The sequence below is a fragment of the Syzygium oleosum genome, unplaced genomic scaffold, assembly GCF_021117445.2.
Source record: "Syzygium oleosum isolate NSW1041296 unplaced genomic scaffold, Sole_v2.1 Sole_v2.05, whole genome shotgun sequence".
NCBI lineage: Eukaryota > Viridiplantae > Streptophyta > Magnoliopsida > Myrtales > Myrtaceae > Syzygium > Syzygium oleosum.
Window position 1 is genome coordinate 12,875,224 of NW_026607489.1, and position 20,993 is coordinate 12,896,216.

At 40.6% G+C, this 20,993-nt stretch overlaps 3 protein-coding genes across 11 annotated transcripts; 1 reads left to right on the top strand and 2 right to left on the bottom strand.

Moving 5' to 3' along the window:
- The first annotated feature begins 286 nt into the window (after window positions 1-286).
- On the top strand, window positions 287-8,490 carry LOC115678269 (pentatricopeptide repeat-containing protein At5g14770, mitochondrial). 9 transcript variants are annotated; one of them, XM_056311425.1, is made up of 7 exons: window positions 287-3,508; window positions 5,530-5,641; window positions 5,770-5,871; window positions 6,022-6,059; window positions 6,365-6,522; window positions 6,612-6,811; window positions 8,072-8,490. In XM_056311425.1, the coding sequence occupies exon 1, from the start codon at window positions 310-312 to the stop codon at window positions 3,412-3,414; it is 3,105 nt and encodes a 1,034-aa protein (XP_056167400.1). In that variant the 5' UTR covers window positions 287-309; the 3' UTR covers window positions 3,415-3,508; window positions 5,530-5,641; window positions 5,770-5,871; window positions 6,022-6,059; window positions 6,365-6,522; window positions 6,612-6,811; window positions 8,072-8,490. The 9 variants fall into 9 exon arrangements, with proteins under 9 accessions (XP_056167400.1, XP_056167401.1, XP_056167403.1 ...); XM_056311426.1 differs by having other exon boundaries at window positions 8,094-8,490; XM_056311428.1 differs by lacking the exon at window positions 8,072-8,490 and having other exon boundaries at window positions 5,488-5,641; window positions 6,612-7,012.
- A 159-nt stretch (window positions 8,491-8,649) lies between these two features.
- On the bottom strand, window positions 8,650-13,233 carry LOC115678270 (3-epi-6-deoxocathasterone 23-monooxygenase CYP90D1). Its single transcript, XM_030601616.2, has 8 exons — window positions 12,922-13,233; window positions 12,131-12,455; window positions 11,520-11,669; window positions 11,176-11,427; window positions 10,582-10,671; window positions 10,307-10,492; window positions 10,073-10,197; window positions 8,650-9,169 (listed from the first exon to the last, which is right to left on the bottom strand). Exons 1-8 carry the CDS (start codon window positions 13,149-13,151, stop codon window positions 9,085-9,087), a joined length of 1,443 nt encoding a protein of 480 aa, XP_030457476.1. The 5' UTR covers window positions 13,152-13,233; the 3' UTR covers window positions 8,650-9,084.
- A 3,570-nt stretch (window positions 13,234-16,803) lies between these two features.
- On the bottom strand, window positions 16,804-20,417 carry LOC115678271 (uncharacterized). Its single transcript, XM_030601618.2, has 3 exons — window positions 20,230-20,417; window positions 19,825-20,007; window positions 16,804-17,422 (listed from the first exon to the last, which is right to left on the bottom strand). The coding sequence occupies exons 1-3, from the start codon at window positions 20,273-20,275 to the stop codon at window positions 17,100-17,102; spliced, it is 552 nt and encodes a 183-aa protein (XP_030457478.1). The 5' UTR covers window positions 20,276-20,417; the 3' UTR covers window positions 16,804-17,099.
- Between the last annotated feature and the right edge of the window lie 576 nt (window positions 20,418-20,993).

Sequence of the window (20,993 nt, forward strand, 5' to 3'; positions counted from 1 at the left end):
TTTGAGGCTCTTAATGTCGGATTCAGGTTATTTTGCTCGAGAACGTTTTACCACAAGGTCGTTAACTAAACAATTTAGAAGTGCTCTCACTCTTGTCGCAGTGAACATCTATATAATTAAATTTTGTAATTTCTATAAATCCGGAAATACTTACACACGTAGATATACGTACAGTTTTTTTCTGTGTATTTTTCCATTTTGGAGGGGAAGTTCGAAATCGACCGGAACGTTCGACAAAATTGAGAATCAGGAGCTCCCTGAGCTTAACAGTTGCAGGAGCTCCCAACATCTCCCAGCTTCGGTTCTCCAATGGCGATGAGGCGGTTCAGAAACCGATCCAACGCCATGCTCATTCGTCGCCTCACCTCCCCTCTCTCTCCGCCGCCGCCCAATCTGCTCCGCCTCCGCCGCCGCGGCCACCACCACCATCTGGCCGCCTCCTATAATCCCAATCCCTTCCGCGAGGTCTCCGTCCCGTTTTCTCGCGGTCACTCCACGAAGATCCCGCCTTCCAAGTCCCGCCTCTACGCCTCCTTCTTCTGCACCCTCATACACCTCTTCTTGACCTGCGGCAGGCACGCCAAAGCCGTGGACGCCTTCGCCGCGATGCGGAGCCGCGGGATCGTTCCCGGCTTGGCCTCGTGGAACCGGCTCATCCACCGGTTCAACGCCTCCGGCTTGGTCTCTCAGGTACGGGCTCTCTACTCCGAGATGATCGGCTGCGGTGTTGCTCCTAATGTCTTTACGAAGAACGTGGTGGTCCACGCTCTGTGCAAATCTGGGGACGTGAGTTCGGCCCTTGAGTTGCTTCGGAGCGATTCGGATGTCGATACGGTGACTTATAATACGGTCATGTGGGGATTCTGTAGGCTAGGTTTGGTGCGGGACGGTTTTGGGTTGTGCTCGGCGATGGTGAGGAGCGGGATTAGTCTCGATTCTTTTACTTGTAATATATTGGTGAAGGGGTTTTGTGATATTGGGATGGCAGAGTATGCTGAATGGGTCTTGGAAAATTTGGTCAGTGGGGGGATTAGCAGGGATGTGATAGCTTTGAACGTTTTAATTGATGGGTACTGCAAACGTGGCGATGTGAGTCGCGGACTCGAGTTGATGGATGTCATGAAAGGGCAGGGTTTGTTGGCTGATATTGTTAGTTATAATACTTTGATCAATGGGTTCTGCAGAGCCGGTGATTTTGTTAAGGCTAACAGCCTTATTGAAGAAATTTCTAGGATTAGTGCTACACAAGATGGGGAGGGCTGTAGGGATTTGCAAGCAAACCTCATTACTTACACTACACTCATAAGTTCGTACTGTAATAATAAGAGCCTCGATGAAGCATTCTCCTTGTATGAGGAGGCGGTCATGAGTGGGTTTTTGCCCGATGCTGTTACTTATGGTTCGATCGTGAATGGCCTATGCAAATGTAGTAGGTTGAGTGAAGCAGGGATGCTCTTAGGAGAGATTGAGGATATGGGGATCGATCCTAATCATATTTTATTTGCTACTTTGATTGATTCCAATCTGAAGAATAAGAAATATGCGGACGCTCTTGCACTTGTAAGCCAAATGGTAGTTCGCGGGATTGTTTTTGATGTGGTTGTGTATACTTCTTTGATGGATGGGCTCTTTAAGTTGGGTAAAGTTGAGGAGGCAGAGAAGGTGTTTAGGACTATGATGAATGACGGTCTAGTTCCGAATTGCATAACCTATTCTGCACTGATCAACAACTGGTCCAAGTTAGGAGATATGGATGTAATAAAACGGACACTAGAAAAACTGGAAAATGAAAATATTGCAACGAATTTTATTACTTATACTTCCATCATATGCGGCTACATTAAGAGAGGCATGTTTGATGGAGCTGTCAGTATCATGAAGGAGATGGATCGGCTAAAAATATTGCCAAACATATATACTTACGCTACTGTAATTGATGGCTTCTTTAAAGGAGGCAGGCAAGAGGTTGCTCTTGATCTGTACAATGAAATGAAAAGAAGAGGTTTGGAAGAAAATGAGTTTGTAGTTGATGCTATCGTGAACAACTTGAAAAGGGAAGGAAAGATGGAGGAAGCTGAAGAGCTCATTAAAGATGTAATATCTAAAGGTCTGTTGCTTGATCGAGTGAATTATACATCTTGGATGGATGGCTTGTTCAAGGTAGGGAAGGAGTCCGATGCCTTAAAGCTCGCTCAGGAAATGATGGAAAAAGATGTTGGGTTGGATGTTGTTGCATATAATGTGGTGATCAAAGGTCTTTTGAAGCTCGGCAAAGATGAACTGGAATCCGTGTTTGCTGAAATGAGAGAGTTTGGTTTGACTCCAGACCATGCTACATACAATACGATGATAAAAGCATGTATCGAGAAAAGGAACTTTGATAATGGTCTCAAACTTTGGGATGACATGGAGATCTCGGGGTTAACTCCAAACCTGATCACATATGACATTCTCGTGAAGGGACTATGTGAAGCTGGTCTGATAGAAAAAGCAATCTATGTGTTAAACAAGATGGGCATCCACGGTTTATGCCCTACCTTCACTATGTATAGGGCTTTGCTAGATGCATCCTCAAAAGGCAGGAGGGACGATGCAGTTTGGCAAATGCACGAGAAACTTTTAGGAATGGGGCTTGCACTCAACCAGGCAGTGTGCAACTACCTCATAATTACATTTTGCAGGCTTGGGATGACCAAGAGAGCCACTTCGGTGTTGGAAGATATGAAGAAAAAGGAAATCCCATGTGATATAGTTACATACAATGCCTTGATTCTTGGGTATTGCAAGGGAAGCCATCTGAATAAAGCTCTCGCTTTATACTCTCACTTGATGGTTGAAGGGGTTTCTCCAAATACTGCGACATACAATACTCTTATGGGTGGTCTGACATCTAACGGTAAAATGAGAGAAGCAGATGAATTATTCGTTGAAATGAAGAGAAAAGGCTTACTTCCTGATGCTATGACGTACAACACTTTGCTCACCGGCTATGGTAAAGTTGGAAACAGAAAGGAGTACATGAAACTCTATTGTGAGATGATAAGTAAAGGCTTTGTTCCGAAAACCAGCACTTATAATGTGCTTATTAGTGATTTTTCTCAGGTGGGATATATGGAACAGGCTAGAGAGCTGATGAAAGAGATGCAAGTGAGAGGTGTGTCGCCTAACTCTGCAACCTATGATATTCTAATTTGTGGTTGGTGCGAGCTGTCTGATAAGCTCGGGCTGGATAAAGTGTCGAAAAGGTCATACAAGGCGGAGGCGAAAAGACTACTAACTGAGATGAATGAGAAAGGATTTGTACCATGTGAAAGTACCCTCTCTCATATTGGTATTACCTTTTCAAAACGTGGGAAACAAGTTGATGCCGAAAGGTTATTGAAAGAATTATACAAGAGGAGGAGTATAGATTGAGTGGACCATAATCAGGCGAGTGGATTCACCATATACCTGGACCATCGACCTCTTTAATGGCTCAGACATTCTGTATACCTTCAGCTTCCATAGGGTATGCTCTTCGATGAATTTACTTTTGTTATTCATCTCATTTTTTTTTCATTTATTATGTACATGGTTGGGTGCATACACATATGGTTTGGGCTCATCTTTTTCGTATTCTTTTTGTTTGTTCTAGAAGGTGAATGCAGATTTTGAGGTTTTGAATGTATGTGCAGCAGCAAGTGCTTATATTTGTGTTTTTGCTTGTGACTGCGCATTCGAGCAGAAGTCCCTTTTACTAAATCTATCTATTTGTACATGTCTTCTGCTGCTGGATGATTTTTTTTACTGTGTACTGACTACCTTACCATTAACATACAGTACATTCCTGAGGATGTCCGTTCTTATTAGAATATCAGTCATTTGTGTGTGCTCTGCCGCGGAAGCATTCCTATAGCTGTTGAGAATTATGAAAATCTTCATATGCATCTTCAGGCAGTTAAGAAGATGCTATCACCAGATATTATGGATGCAGATCAGAAACAATTGAGAGTTACGTTTTCCTTCCAATTTTTTGTATAGCTATTGCCTGAACCGTGGACCACTGCCAACAGTTCTAAAAGCTTAAGCTGTTAGATGAGGGCATGGTTTATTATTTAAATATTTTAACACTCCCCGTCGTGCTTAGTCTAATCTTTTTGCTTAGTACTAAGCATAGAAATATTTAATTGGGGAGGCAAATGGGGCTTGGAAAGATTCAAACTTAGGGCCTCCAGCTTTGATGCCATGTAAGATTTTGTGAGACCACTGTCAACTGTTCTAAAAGCTTAAACTGTTAGATGAAGGCGTGATTTATTATTTAAATATTCTAATATTAACAATAACTGCTACTTTGAAATGAAAACTATAAGAGATATTGCTATGCTGGGGCTTTAGTAGTAGCATGAACACTGGAAGATCACCATCCTGAATATAATGATAGCAAGCAGTCATCTGGCCTTCCTTATATGGATCAGTCTTCTTAGGTGATTTGTCCTCTGTTCTGCTGAGAAGATTAAACAAAGGAATTCATACCAGGGTGTGGGTCAAGAGAGGAGTTCCCCATTCCTTTTGCTCATCCTGAATACACACCTTTTCCTCCTGCCTTGTTACTCTTTCCAACTTATGAGCAAGGCAGCCTGACTGTAATTGATTGGGAATTCAAGCTATCTTCATTTCCTGAGGGAAGGATTCCTGCTGCAGCTACATGAGTCGCAATTCCATCTCTTAAAAATCTGACTTCATTAAATGTCTTCCTCCTCTGAGCTCTCGAGTTCCTGGAACTTTTTTGGTGAAGCTTATTCATAGTAACTTAAACCGCTTTCTTAAGCTTGTTTTGTGTATACATTGTTACTTAACCCCCTTCCTTTATTCTATTTATATTATGTCTTCTGTGTTGTCTTTCCTCTTTTCCTTTACTGTAGTTCTAACTTGTTTCTAAGGAAGGTCAACTGTGCATCTGGGTAGGTGAATTCTTATGGATCTGATTTCCAGGAAGTATTAAGGTTTTGACCAGGTGCTTGTGCCTGGAAATGAATCAAGAATCAGCTTAGGATTGCTTATTTGCATCACACGAATGCTGGTTGCATTGGCATTGGATTCTAGTGTCCTTTGCTGGATGAATCTCGTGGAGTTAAATTGCATAAGGCTGGTTCTGGTTCTTAATTCGTCTGTTTTCGTTTCCACTTGTATGTAGAAGTTTTTTAAATTTATCAACTCTGTTCCTGCCTATACATTTGCAGATGCTGATACTATTTTGGATGTTAAAATGGATGTGAGATTAAGAAAGAGCAATGTTGAATGGTAGATGCCTTAGGTTGTTTGTTTGTTTCGTTTCTCCCAAAGGGTTAAAGCAATGCATTCAGTTTTTTCATGAAGGGTTAAAGGAACGCCTAAAGTTGCTAAAACATCTTTATTATGGGCCTATCACACTAGAGGTGCAGAATGTGATTGACTGTCCTGTTCTGGGTTCATATCTGTTCTTGAAAATTGAGTGCATCATACTACTAGGTGCCAGAGATCACTTGATTGAAAAAGTTCTTCATCCTTCAGGTTAACTACAAGAATGCAGATGCAACTTCAGCTCTTGCTGGGGACCTGCTGAGATTAGTACCATATTAAAGGTGTTTAAACATACCTCAGAATTGGAATCATTGCAACTGAGGTAATCTTTCTCTCTCTCTCTCTCTCTCTCTCGCCCACACGCACGTGCATTTGTGTGGATACATGTTCCTTTCTTGCACCCTTTGTTATCAGCTGTTGATGCGTTCTAACAGAATTCTATTGTATCAGTCTGTGATTGGACACTGTCTCGGAGCTGCTGGAGGTTTGGAAGCCATTGCAATGGTGAAAATTATCACAACAGGGTGGCAATGTCCCACTACTAACCAGTTTGTATGTACTTCATACTTAATGCTTGTTATTGATTAGCTCTAAGCTGTGAACTAGGAAGAGTGTGGTTGTTAGACTTCATTAAATCTGGAATGATTGGATGAAGAGACCCATGAAAATTCACGCTAAACTAATCTTAAATTTTTTTGGCAGATGTCACTGAAATCTAACGTACAAACTCTTACTCACTGGTAAGTTTTTAACACGACAGTTGCAGATTCATCTCACGCAATACAGAGACAAGATATTTAAAAAAGAAACCTCAAGTAATTAGTGTTGTGGCCAAATGAAATTTAAATGCGGGGCAAAAAACATATTTAAGCAAGTTATATACATTTTTATGGATGAGAAGTTTTTCCATTGAGGAAGCAAATGACAAATGACCACTGTAAATGTGATATTAATAGTCATTGGTTAACTTATTCATCGATAGTCTTCTCCTTCCTCTCTCGTGCATAAACAGTTTTGCTCGTGTGTGACCAACTTGTTGTAGAAGATCTTTGCTTTGGTAGATCAGTGTTAGGCAGCTGGCCGGGGTCTGTTTTGATCTGTGAGTCTGTGGCATTCATTTCATCATCTGGAGAATCCCGAGACCTCTGTGAGTTTGACACTGTTACAAACAAGAAAGGCATCGGCAGCAAGAAGTGAATGTTGGTGAGTGATTACCCTGAACAAATTGGTACTATATCGACATTGGTTTGAACGGTACATCTCAGGTTACTTGTGTGCATTTATCATTGCAGCCACTTCAAATTCGTGTGGATTTGAAGGACGCAACTCACTGGTGGCCTTTTCAGCGTTCAACCCTTGATGATGCCGCTATTGTTACAAATAACCTGAAGAATTCATCTCGTTTGTTTGAGATCCCAGAATTAATTTCTCACCGAGAGCTGCCTTCTGCTAATAGTCTACAGTGGCTGCATGCCTTGCGTGCCATTCGCAGGTAATCAGAAATCAATAATTGCCACTTCCAACTCTAGGGGAAGAACTTTTTATGCCTGTTCTATCTTTCTTCATCACTGGAAGCTATTTACTAGTTGTAAAAGATTTGCTTCGTCTTTGGGTCTTGTATTGGCAAAGGACATGCTCTAGGTTATCGTTATATGAGTGATGAGTTATGAATGTGCAATGGTCATATATCTTATTCTGTTGTTGGAGGTGATGGAAGTTCTATTTATCTGGACAACTTTGAGCTGGTAGAAGTGTGTGTTCTCTCTTCTTTTGGAATGACGCATTACTGGTAGTGAAGCAGTTCCGACATGGTATAGAGCCCCTCCGCTAAACTTATCCTAGGATGGCTCTCTGTCTTAAAAGAAGCAAAATGGCGATTAGGGTTGGTAGGGTCTGACTTGTTGACATTGGCAATGACCACTTGCGCACCCGATTCAGTAGCACTCGACTTGGCAAATGGTATCAGAGCAATTGGATAAATCTATACGAAAGGTTGAGATTCGTACTAATCAGGAGGAATGTGATTATAAAGTAGAGAGAATCCTCTTCTGAACCATTTTAAGCCTTCTCCTCTTCTTATTTCATTACCCTCTCACTTTGGTCGCTCCACCATGAGAAATGCTTCCAACGAGGCAGTCCTGTGCATATCTAGGGGAAAACACCCAATTGTCTTCCCTTTTTCCATTCGTTTTCATATTGCCCCCGACAAATGAAAGAAAATGATTCAGATCCCAAATTATCCATGTGTATCGAAAGAAAACTCCAATGTATATACCCAGATTATTCTTTTATATTGAAATTATTTAGAGAGATCTCTTTTAATTGAGAAAAAACTTTCGCTAATCTTCAGTAACTACCGTTCACTACTTTCTATAATCTATGTATGGGTGGAAGTCATTGCTTTTTGTAGTGACGATTGTAAGGTCAAAATTCCTGTTTGCTTCGCTTTTAATTAATTCAAAATTATTCTTGCATCAAAAGCTAAGGTCATCCATCGCTCTTCTTCGTCAGTTAATCACCAAATTCGCACATGTTAAAAAACCACCCACTACATGTGCACTCTATTCCTTACCAAAAAAGATGATTTCTTTCTCTTCATAAGTAACCCATCCACGATCATGCAAGTGCGTAGCGCGAGCCCTTCAACACTAGTTGCTGATTACAACGAGAATAAAAATATCCATTGTGGCCATTTTAGTATTCCTAACTTGCTCATTATTTGATGCAATACTTTTATTATTCTCACCAACAGGGTGGTTGGCCTGGTGGTGTAGATCTCACTCTCAAGTGATTTGGGGTCCGTGGTCATATATTCGAAACCCCTCAATTGCTCTGGACCTTGGGAAGCCTCACTTTGTTGACAACGTAAGTTCGACCGTGTGGTGATGTACGACAATTCAGCTCGACTCCCAGTTGATCTGTTGTGGAGCGGTGGTAAGGAGCTCATAGAAGTAAAATGGTAGCAATGGTTCAAACCGATCAAACGTCGGAGTGGAACTTCTATGCCGACGCCTATGGGTGATTGCCGACGCTAGTCGTCTCTACCTGCCCTTTTTACTTAAAAAAATATACTTTTATTGTTCTCAAGTAATGATTGCAGTTCACGTTGCTTAACCGTACAATCCATCATGCATTGATAAAAGCAAAAGGGCTATAAACAAATTGCTCCAATCATTGTTCCCATGTGGTTGAAGCTTCATTGAAGATCCTTCTAGATTCTGCTTTTGACCCTATCCCCGCCTACCGTGAAGATGTGATTAAGCAGCTAAGTAGCGCATAATTGGAAAATGAATCCCCCAATTAACATTAATTTCAGGGACCCAAGATAGGTATCAACCGTATCATTACATGAGCCCCCATCATCTGAACGAAGAAAGAAACAAAGGTACTTTCTTCTCGCTTTGACCTCCTAACTTTTCTTTATTCTCCTTTTCTTGTTTCGGGGAGCTGAATTCTACTTAGTTTTCGTACATATGAAGTTTAAATGTGATGCAAGTGAGAAGGACTCTAAATTTGGGTTTCAAGAAAATTACACATTCTTTTGCCTAGATGTTCATCATCTTAATCTATTGAAGAAAACAAAAGGTGGTCAAGCTCCCGCTGTGATGATGCTCCCACACGTGTGTCTTGGAGCTCCAATGCATCGCAACTTCACTTTCCTCCTATTTGGTCTTTACACTGTCATTGTGTGAGAGTCTTGTTGAAGCTATCTTTCTTTTCCCCCCTTATTGCTTCTTTGTGGGGGCCAAAGTAGCTCTATGAATATTATCTCCTTTTAACCCAAATTGGCATTCTCCTCTTCAGTCTCACCGTGGGGAAGTTCACTACTGTGTCATCTTCAGCTTTCCAACTGCATGAAATGGTAGACGACTTTACTACATTAGAAATAGTACCAATAACAATGCCAGAGAGAGGGGGGGAAAAGAATTTAGGGATAAGAGTCCTCTAAAATATGGTCAACTGCCGCTCATGGCACATCATGCGCAGACCTCAGCCGAATGGAGAGATTTCAAACCACTTGACCGAGCAATGTTTGGTCTTTGGGGTTTATGAGATCAGTCCAAAAGAGAAGGTGACCCACTAGTTTATTTAATGGCCATAGCTATCATTACTTGGGTGAGTAACATGTGGACATCACTATGTTAGGTTTGGGTGTCATTCTCATCAACCTCCCGCATGAGTCTGGGCATGATGCAGTGACCAAAAGTTTGAAATTGACTCTGTTTGGGTATCATTAGTTGGGTGAGTAACATCTGGACACCACTATGTTAGGTTTGGGCGTCATTCTCATGAACCTCCCTCATGAGTCTGGGCAAGATGCAGTGACCAAAAGTTTGAATTTGACTCTGTTTGAATGTATCAGTGGTCAGAGTAACTGTTCCTGCATATTGTATGGCTTCTGTGTAATCAGTAGATTGAATGAGGATGTCATGCAAAGAGTCTTAAGTCATCTTTTGTCTTTCTAAATAGGTATAGATTAGAGAACTTCTGTTACTTTCATAATGTGCAATAGCAACCTATGTACTTTCGGCTAGATGAATTTGGTTCTGCTTTCTTGTAGGAGACAGCAATTGTGCCTGATAACCCACGTCAATCGCATTCGAAAATCATGGCAAGCTTGCCTTAGAATTCAGAAGACGATTATTCTAGGGATGCGAATCTGCATTTAGGAGTGGAGTATCAAGTAATTTGACCGAAAAGATCCTTGTCGCACGTGGTATTTAGTTTCTGATATAGAGAAAAGGAATATTACCTAAATTGAGTGACAAGATGGTGTAGGAAGATGGAAGCCTCCAGCCTGGCCAAATCTAGTCCAGGACAGAGTCTTTGTCCACCTCCAAAAGGAGTGAAGTTGCTACTCGTCATCATCTCTTTATGCTTCGTAAATTTGCATCCAAAGATTAATCGTCAATTCATAAGAACAAGAGAATACATATCTTATCAGACAGACAACACAACAGACGCGAGAGGGTTATGTGAATCTTACTTGCCACCTCCATGGGTAGAACTGGTACGGCCATTCATAGTTGGTCTCATCAAGATGAACTGACCGAAAATATGCAAGTACGCACCACCCTTTTGGAATTGAATACCCTTTTATTTCGACATCTCTCATCGCCTTTCTCATAACTCCTATTATTATGTTTCCCATCCTTAGAGTCTCAGTAATGACCTGTTGAAATCATCAAGTTCTTGAGCTGCTATTATCATTTTAAACTCCACCAGAAGATGAGACCCATCAGTTTTGATATGAAAACTTACATCTTGTGTGAATGATAGGGACAAATAGTCATTCCAACTCAATTGCTCCCCAAGCTTTGCCTTGCTTCTTTTCAGCTTCGTGTTTTCCTCCTGGGGTAATCGATCAAGAGCTCAATAAAGAATGGAGTGACAATGGCCTATCTTTTACTGTTGACATATAGTTCTCTCTCAAACTAAGATGGACCCAAATAGTTATCCATGGATTCCAAGGATTTAACTAATAAGTTTGGAGCACAAAAATTTTCTTCGAAATTTCAGTTAAAGCCAACTAATCTAAGTACCCTTTGCAATTTTGTTGACTGGCCAAAAAAACAGCATAAGATCTCAGAAAAGGATAGTCTACTTCTCATAGTGAGTCATTGTTGGATGGGTTAAAGCGCAAGTGCGACTAAGCCCTCGAATCGAGTGAATCTCACGTGGGGTCTATCTAATCCAAGAGTTTGCACGTGAAGATGAATGATCTTAACTGCATAACTATTCATTTCGAATGATGACATAATGATCGTTATGATATGGCAGCTCACATAAATTATAATAAAACAGCCTTGATTTATCCGGGTGTAACATTTTGCAAAATTAAAGTGCGCGCCATACCGTTAACTGTTGTAGAGCAGCTGGACAATCTGAGAGGTATTTGACTGCTAGAGTAATCAGAACTGGCACTGAATCTTCTCCTGGTATCATCATATCAATGATGTTGTCTGCTATTAAATCATCTGTCAGCTGCTCACTTGGGTCATTTAGCAAAACATCCACTACATCTTGTGCCTCCGTTGAGAGAATTCGACCTTTGTCTCTCTTAGATTTAATAAGATTTTTCACCAATTTGGACATTCTCTTCTTTGCCTGATAACCACAAAATAAAATAAAAACAATAAGATGATAAATAAATTATGAAGGAAAAAAAACCGAATTTTCAAGTGATTAATTTAGCTTGCCTGAAGAGATCTGTGGAGTCTACTTCCAGGTACGTTAATTGGAAGAGACATGAGCCCTGAGATAAATTCTTGGAACTGTTTCTTCAAGAACTCCATTCCTTTGCCAGGATCAAGGCTAATCAAGGCCCGGACCAGTACTTGAAAGGCTATCTGCAGACAAAGGAAAAGAAAAGGGACACTTTCGTTTATACTATAAAAAAAAAAAGAGTTTCCTTTTCTCTTTCCCTTTTCTTTAAGCTTAGAGGGTAATTATGTTGGACCAAAATTTCAGGACAACGTGTGGCCATGCAATATCATTATGCAACCCATTGATAGCAACTCAGGCTTCCCCACTTCTACAGTGAAAGCATCTCAAAACTAGGTAGAAGCCACATATAAAAGTTCATAGTTCACATTCATTACACATCTAAGGAGAGAGAAGGTTTTGTTTTCATCTTTTGACCCATTACTAGGTCATGTCAAGCTTTTTGGCAATAAAGTTCATCTCAAACTTGTAAGGAAGTAAATAATAGCTGCATTTTAAAGCTATTCAATATAGCAGGATAGGGAAAAAAATATGGAATAGCCAACTGAAAAGTGAAGGATCGAGAGAGAGAGAGAGAGAGTCGTACATTTTTGGCTTCATCTTGTATGAGTATTAGGTGATCATCCCTCCAACATTCCATGGATTGTTGGACGTACTTTTGCATGTCTTGGGTGATCTGGGCTTTGAGCTGTGGGGACTTGAAGAAAGACCCAACAAGGCCATGAATCCTCCTCTGCAAGCTTCCGTTGATGAGCAAAATGGAGGTCTTGCCCATCAGCTCGGTGAGGGACTTTGGGTATGACGGCACAAACGTCTTGGCATCACTTTGCAGAATGAATTTGGTCACTTCTGCATCTGTTGATATTACTGTGGGGCTCCCAAATATGTGTGACTTGAACACCTTTCCATAACTTTAGACATACCAAAGAAAACCAAAAAAAAAAAAAAACAGAAGAGCTCATTCCTTGCATAATCTCTATTTAGCTCGATCATACAACAGTCAAGTTAGTCGATTTTCAATGAAAATTCCAACATGGTAGATAATTGATGTTACGCATACAATGGCCCAACTTAACTCATCGTGAGAACAGTAGGATTTGATGCTTACGAGGAAATCTAATGAAAGATTATTTTTGTGAGCAATGTTTCAATCGCATTGCTAGAATCACAGAAAAAAAAATCATTTTTTTTCAGTAGATATCTAATATTACTAATAAGAAGTGCATGGAAATACGCATAAGCGTGGAGAGAGAGAAAGACAAGTATGGCAACGCTTATATGAAAACAACAGCATAATTTGCTGCTCCCAACATCATATTCACTGAAACAAGAAGCGTGAAATTGTGGGTACGTCCTATATACTGTGACTGAACTTACATGTGACGTCGTTTGTTCATGAAGGTCTCAGGTCTGTCGGAGTAGGCAGAAGTGACATACTCGATGGTTTCGCCGATAAAGGGCCATCCAAGAGAACCCGGAGGAACTTCAAGTTGAAGAAGTGGGTTCTTATGCCGCCTGCGCCTCGATGACATGACGATCACCTTGTAGCAGAAAACGAAGGCGCAAAATAAGATTGCTGTTGTCAACAAAATCAAAGCATTATCCATTTTGTTTCCAACTCAAAGCTCTCTCTTTTTGAGCTAAACTCTCTCTCTCTCTCAGTCTCTCTCTCTCTCTCTCTCTCTCTCTCTCTCTCTCTCTCTCTGTTGAACTGTACTGTGTGCTTCAGTTAAATATATGTTTTAAATATATATTCATCAATGATAGAGGAACTGTACTGTGTGCTTCAGTTAAATATATGTTTTAAATATATATTCATCAATGAGAGAGAGAGAGAGAGAGAGAGAGAGAGAGAGAGAGAGAGAGAGAGAGAGAGAGAGAGAGAGAGAGAGAGTTGATTCCAAGTTCATGTAGGGTAGAGTTCTCCAATTTAAGGAGAGTGATTTAAGTAGTGTTACGGATATTAAAATCGGATTTGTTGAGAGAGTGGCCGACGGTGAAATCTTTTCTTTACGCCAACGGTCTTGATATATCAATCAATATTTTAATAGTTTGTATTATGTTTATGGCGAGCAAATCCGCATTGAAAAGATTAAGGAAGTTGAACTTATACAAGCTTCTTTATTCTTTTTTAAGTTCCTTTGCTATAAGATCTCACCAGTTGTAATTGCTTCAGCAAAGGCTCTCAAGTGAACCAAAGAGGTCTCATAAGATTTCCGAAGAGGCCTGTTTCGATATTCAGGTTCAAGGGTTAAAGGTAAGATGGTTAATTAGCTCCACATATGATTTACATGTTGAGCATTTGTGATTACTTCCTTCTGTCACTTGTAACAGTGATACACGAGTCTAATCAATATCCAGGTTTTCTCGTTCCATTCAAGAAAGAAACCATTCTGTGTTCCTTGATTATGGCCATGATGGTAAGGCCAATGAAGATACAAGAAAGCTCCATTCACGTGAACATCTGTTGAAATGTGTTTTGTTCTTCCTTATTTATGTTAGATGCTGCTGTTTGGAACAAGGACTGCACAGTGCACATGCCCGGCGAGTTAGTAAGACAGACCGTGACCATGTGCATCAAACGAGGTAAGTTTGCGTGCCTCCATACAAACCAGCTCGGCAAGATTCCTCGGACGCGTGGTGTTTGTAAAAGTAAAAGCTGATCACTAAAGCAATCGGCATACAGAGAAGCAAAATGAAGAATTATCAACGACTTGATCCCATCCGTGTGTGAGCAAAACTCGAATCAATGAAATCTAATCAAAGACGATTCATAATGAGGATCACATGCAATCATCCTCATTCCCCCGAACGTGTGATATAATTCTCGGTACCCGAATTTCCGCAGCAATTATTGGTCGCAAAAGCTAAGCTAAGCCGCTCATGATTGCACGTTCGGTAGAGGGTTTAAATTAGCTGGAGATGGGGCTCTTGCAGGATCCTCCAGCCGCACGGCTGCATTCTGAATTATAGCTGCGATGGACCCCCTTCTGATGCCAAAACAACTTGGCACAAGTATCACAAGAAGAAGTTTCACACTTTGAATTCGAGTTTGGTTTTCATGTGCTTTCTTCTAGAAACATCAGTGCTTTGATGGGTCAAATACAGTAGATTGAATCGTGGAAGACCTCTACTTTTCGTCCATGTACCTTCTCACATTTTTAGATAAAGTTCATATGCTTTTAATATTTATAATCAAATCATTCTACTTTTATAAATTCTCAAATTAAATCTAGTAACAAATTCATCCGACTTAGACATCGGACAACATTTATAGCGTGACATGGATAATTTTTTTCCAATGTCAGCGTTCACGTGAACCCTTTGGCCAAATTTCATTCACATCATACTTCGACATTGTCTACATTGTCTAAATTTTTATGAACACATCCGTGTGGAGGTGGGTATGAATGAGCTCAAAGGTAGTCTCCCCATCTCCTTATGAAAATGCACCGGGAGCTAATCTTTCTTTCTCCGATTTTTCGATCCTCCCGAAACACAACGTTTTTTTTTTTTTTGGTGAAGCCCGAAACACAACGTTTCCATTTATCCAAATCAATAACTATTGGATAAAAAGTAAAATCAATTTGAAAGAAAACGAGAGAAAAATATGTATTTGATGCAAGGGGACATCATGCTCCGAATCGTCCCGAAAATTTCTCATTGTCCTAAACTTTCTAGACACATCCCTATTGAAACAAATCAATCACATTAGCTCCCGGTGCATTTTCATAATAAGGAGAGAAATTCAAAAAAATTAGGATAAGATGATTGTACTTAGATCTCAACCTTTCGGTTGTCCTAAATACTACTGAGTAGCTCCAAAATAGCCAAATATCAAACCTAGACCTGTCAAATGGGTGGGTCGGGTCGGGTTTGGGTCGGATCATAAATGGTCCGATCCAAATTGACCCATTAACCCGTTTATGACCCATTTACGTGCAATGCAATTTTCTTGACCCATACCCGACCCGACCCATACCCAACCCATACCCGATTAGACCCATATTGCTAAAACACTTCCGTATTAATTAAATCTAGGAAAATTCATACCCAAACTGAGATGAAAGTGCGAAGAGAGTGACCGTAAGATTGAGTAAGGACTAGAGAGACGAGTTAAGTTTAAATAAGTTGTAAACTCATTTATGACCCATTTACAACCCATTTATGACCCATTTAACACTAATATTAAATTTCTACTCATTTATGATCCATTTACTAAGTATAACTAACTCATTTATGACCCATCTACTAATATATAGATTAAGTAATGGGTTTATGACCCATTTTGACAGGTCTAATCAAACCCACCAAAAAAGTTGCAGTTACCATAAATTAGTCCAAACCCTAGATTTCTATCATTGAGGGCACAGGGAACCCATGATCGCATGAACGCACGCACTCAAAAATACTACTTCTTTTCCACCAAAATCGTGGCATTGTTCCATTCATATACAAGTCAGCTTAGTCTAACCTATTGACGTACACGCCATAGGGATAAGCTTTCCCAATTTTCATATTCCAATTAAATCGACAGCCATGAATAAATTACTTTGCAACTTGCAACTCCCAAATTATCTTTTTGACCATCATCAAGCGCATCTGAACCCATAAAACCTTTGACCCCAATTCTTCATTCTTCGGAATCTCACGTTGTTTTTTTTAACATTACTTATAAGCGACTATCTTTTACTTTGTCCAAACCGCGCAACTCATGATGATTCGGTTTCTTGCCCATTACATATGTAGTTAATATAACACCTTTTACATCAAAGATCACAAGTTCTCTTGTTGCTTGCATTTTCCATCTAGTCCTATATCATCTCAAGGATGGAACGGAACGTCTTTGACAGCTAATTATACATTGAATATCTAACAATAATGGGTCTAAATCAGAACCTAGCAAGATTACACACCTTCTATTATTAGCAAATTATGCATTGATGGGGAGGTTCGAATCATGTAGCTATACATGTCTTTGCCTTGTGTACCTTGTCCTTGGCATTTATGACCAGTACTCGCAGCTAACGGCACCGTGTTGTTTAATTGAATCGAGTAACTAGCTAAATTTGTTAACTCGAACCAGCAACAAGAGTTGACGCGAAGGGGAAGAATTTCACAGCATTACGTCCATGTTTCCAAAAGCTTGCCCCGTCCTCTATATGCTTGTATACAAATGGTTCGTCTTCAATATCTTCAAATTCCCAACTCTAGCGTTTAGCACAGCCATTGATTATGCGGCAAAACAGACGACAGATCGAAAAAACAAAAAAATGGCACAGCTATATCTCCTGCCTCCTACAATACTAGAGATTCTTGTGGCCATTTGAAAAGCTCTTTACCGTCAATATTTTTCAAAAGAAAACATGTACAAGCAAATGAACTGACTGAATTCCAGGAAAAATACCCTCCAGAGGATGATGATTCAATGTCCGCGAGAATAAGTTCTTCAATCATGAAGTTCATTCAGATTGAGCAACAAAAGTTCGACATCTGAACGAGAGGGTTGCTTAGTCCGACTAGCCCCACGGCATGACGAGTAGCAAGGCGACTTATCAAATGGGCGGGAGAGACTTTGCACGAATGAATTGTTTGAGAATGGCTTTCTCCTCATCAAGGCGCTTCCTCTCTTCACGATCTTTTGGTTTGATCTTCCTCTTCTCCTCCAGTATCCACTTGTAGAGTTCACGTTGTTGATCCTCCGGAATTGGCTCTCGTGGTTTCACAGGCTCAGTGATGATTGGCACAGGCACAGGTTTCTCAGTAGCAGTGGTAGTCGTAGTCACCGTAGTCGACACTGGAGTTGAGGATACAGCTTGGGAATCTTCTTCCTCTGTTATGGTTTTGTCCTTCTTAGTGGTCCTCATGAACAGGTAAGCTACAAGAATATGTAATATTCAGTCAAACAAGCAAAGCCCCCAAGGTTTTATAGATTAGACATCACAAGGAGACAGGTTGACAAGATTTCCAAGGGATTTAATGAAATGCTTAGCAGTTGCACCATGATCAAATACTTAGTTACCTGATGATACAATCACGAGATGACAGGACAGCTCAACAGATTCTTAAGCTACAATTTTCAGCTGGTTTAAGCTATGGATCAATCAAAGCAGAATAGATGTGTAGCAATGAAGAGACAGAAAAATCTCTGCCTTCTATCATAAATGCAATGTGACCGATATCAGCAATCAAACTAGTTAATAATTTCTTCAGGACCTTCTACCTTTTATCATATTTTCTATGTAGGTTAATCTGATAGTGATATCTAATTTCCAGACAGACAGGTGGAATAGGTGCGGGTAAGCTGGGGGAACATAGTTTTGGTAAAGGTCGTTAAGCAAGCATTCAGTGCATCCTGCTTCATATGCTGTATCTTCAGAAATTCACATATTTCAGAGTCTTATCATGCTATGCATCCCAAGGGACTAATATCTATGGAGAATTTGCAACATTCCCACAAACTACTGAGCATAAAAAAAAAAGCAAAGCAGCTTGAGTAAGACACATCAGAACCAAATCACGACGACTTGCACATTCAACTGCATTAGCAATACAGGCAATCGAAGGAGTAGGGTTCTGCCGGAACTCTTATTCCATTTGGCATGTGCATTGATACTGTAACATGTCCCAAATTTTGAATAAATGGAAGAAGGGGATTCATTCGCAATCTAATGCATTACCCATGTGATAGCAGTTATCACTATAATAAGCAGATATATCTGGCAGAGCAAGAAATACACTATTCCTTTTCCTTCATGAATGCTTTTAGACATAGCCATACAGCATATCTCTTACACCAAGTTTCTCGGGTAGCATAACATGAGCTTGCAGGAGAATTCCACTAAAAAATAAAAATAAAGAGCAGAATGCAGGGCTCCCGTCTCCAAAGGGCATTTCATAGAGTTCTCGACTAATGATTTCCAGTTACCTCAACAAAGTCTGCTATCTTCTTCCAAATTATCCGGGAGAAGTATTGCGAAATATCCAACTCAAACCTCAAGCAATAGCTTTGCCACATACTTGAAGCTGTACCCCTAATAGTATACTCACACAACATACACACATCTCTCATCATCCTTACATGCCATCAATGAGTTGGCTTTAGAACTTCAAGAATGATCGAGAGAAAAACAGGGATTTGTCTACATGAGCTTTCACATGGATTTCATACTTCAGGTGCCATACCTTAAAATACGAAAAATCTATAATCAAAATGATGTAGCAGACCATTTTCCAAGTACAGGTCAGTGTTAATGCAAGGCCTAAAACCCAAGACACAGGCAAGATAACTCCCACTAATCTCCTATTGTACTAGACTTCTCACTCCAATTAAGATATATGACTTATCAGGTCGCTGTAACATTTTCGCCTAGTTCATGGAAGACCTTCTGTAGGTCCAATTTGCAAATGCAGTCTACCATATGTTTTGTGAAAACATATGCAAAATATGCTGCACAACCATCTCCTGCAAGATGCTTTGACAATTACTAGCCACGAGAGTCTGAAATCTATTCAACTTCCATCACTTAAATTTCACCGTAAAATTATGCCCTTCCCAGCTCCAATGGCAGTGTCAGATCAATTGATTATTGGAGTGCAAAGAACCAGTACCCCACCCATCAGAAACATGATTCGATTTTTAATGCACCGCTCTTTCTGATGCACCATAAAAAATTTTGGCTCATCGACAATAGTGGATGCTTACTATGCCTTGTTTTATACCAAAACGAACCAAAGGCCTTGAGAAACAGCGTTTACTTCTTGAAGAATCCCTGCTAATTCATCTAGATGCTTAGCGCTAAAAACAGCGTGCGACTGAATCCTACTTGCAGGCATATCAAATTCTCAGCACTCCCCACTTGAGACCAATGTCCAACTACAACAATACAGCCTCTTGACTAAAATGTCATACCATCATTCTCATCACTCCAACTACTTCTGGAAAGATTAATATTCTCTTCATTGTCTTTTAAAGTCAACTTCGAATTTTCCCATTAGCATAAACGCAATCCACTCAAGTTTTCTTTGCACCCTTTTGTTTCCTCTCTCTTTGTCCTCTTCCTAACATAGTAGAAGCAAAGAATTCTAGTCTAAACGATATCAACTCAGGAAGTCAATTCTTATGGGTAGAACCAAAAACCTAAAAGGACATTAAAAAAAACAGAGACCACATAACCAAATTAACGCCCCAAAACCAGTGAGGAATTTTAACAAACACAAAGGCGCGCGACCACATATACCCATTACCCACAAGCACGCACGAAAAGAAAACGCACGGACCTCCAACGCCGAGATTGGCAGTCAAGAGCAGAGGCCAGAGGAACTTATAACGGCGAGCGAAGGACTCCTTGGGGGGCGTCGGCGGGGGCGGCCGCGGCTGCGACCCCATCGCGTACGACGCTGCGGCCGCCGACGACGGCGGGGCGGCGGCGGCGGACTCCTTCCCGCTCTGCTTCAGCTGCGCTGCGGATGGCGGAAAAACGATCGTGGGTGCGTCAACTATTGGAAGGAGAAAGAAGAAAGACACGCCACGGAGAAAAGATTCTCAAAGCAAAGCCGGCGCGAGGCTGTTCACCTGACTGTGATAGGACTACTTTCGACCATTTTCATATTCGTTTAGGAGGGTGCGAACGAGGGGGAGATGATGATGAGGGTTCGAAAGGGGTGGGTAGGGTGATGCGATACCTTTCTTGGGTTTGTTGGTGTAGAGCTTGGGACCTTCTTCGACCATGGCGGAGCTTCTGATGCTGCTCCTCGATCTCGACTGGGTTTTGACAGCGACTTCGCTTCGTTTCAGAGCATCATCTGCTTCGCCAAGCGAAGAAGCAAGGCGCGTGGCAAATTAGTAATTCTCTTCTCTCTCTTTCTTTTTCTCTTTTTTACCGTTTTCTTTCCTCTGCGAAGCGACTGGCATGTTTCCTTTGGCAGCGTTCGCCGCTCGCCAGCGGTCAGATCCATTTCCTTGTTTTTCGTCGGTTTCGCTTGATCGATTTTAAAAGAAATACTTTTCAAATCATCCATTCATTTAATAAAATTTTATTCTTTTGAATTGGGAGTGAAAAAGATATTAAAAAGTCAATCAATGAGCAGTGTGCATCAGTAGAAAGTTTCATTTTGCAATTGTTGACGAGAGGATGGGCGGGTTAGTTTTAAAACGAGGGAAAATGACACAAATGATCTCTAAATTTTGGCTTAATATGCAGTATCGTTTTTTGACTTTTAATTCGTTCGATGTGGTTACTGAATTATTAGTAAATATTCAATCTTGTCTCTAAATTATATGATAACGTTCAATGTCGTCCTTTCCGTAATTCAAGTTAACGGAATTTGTTGATGCGACTTCCAATTCATCAAGTTTAAATGTTGGCCAACAGGAAAAGGCTGCACACGAATTATCCAAGTAAGATATTCACCTCACAATTCTCGTCATCAAGTAAGGATGGACATTT

Excerpts from the sequence above, each read along its gene's own strand:
- LOC115678269 (XM_056311425.1), top strand. The coding sequence starts at position 310 with ATGGCGATGAGGCGGTTCAGAAACCGATCCAACGCCATGCTCATTCGT.
- LOC115678270 (XM_030601616.2), bottom strand. The coding sequence starts at position 13,151 with ATGGATAATGCTTTGATTTTGTTGACAACAGCAATCTTATTTTGCGCC. Across the intron at positions 11,428-11,519 it reads GACTCCACAGATCTCTTCAG|GCAAAGAAGAGAATGTCCAA; the intron begins GCAAGCTAAATT and ends TGTGGTTATCAG. Across the intron at positions 10,493-10,581 it reads CCCTATCATTCACACAAGAT|GTCATTACTGAGACTCTAAG; the intron begins GTAAGTTTTCAT and ends TGATTTCAACAG.
- LOC115678271 (XM_030601618.2), bottom strand. The coding sequence starts at position 20,275 with ATGGTCGAAGAAGGTCCCAAGCTCTACACCAACAAACCCAAGAAAG. Across the intron at positions 20,008-20,229 it reads CACCAACAAACCCAAGAAAG|CGCAGCTGAAGCAGAGCGGG; the intron begins GTATCGCATCAC and ends CGCCATCCGCAG. Across the intron at positions 17,423-19,824 it reads TGCCAATCTCGGCGTTGGAG|CTTACCTGTTCATGAGGACC; the intron begins GTCCGTGCGTTT and ends ATATTCTTGTAG.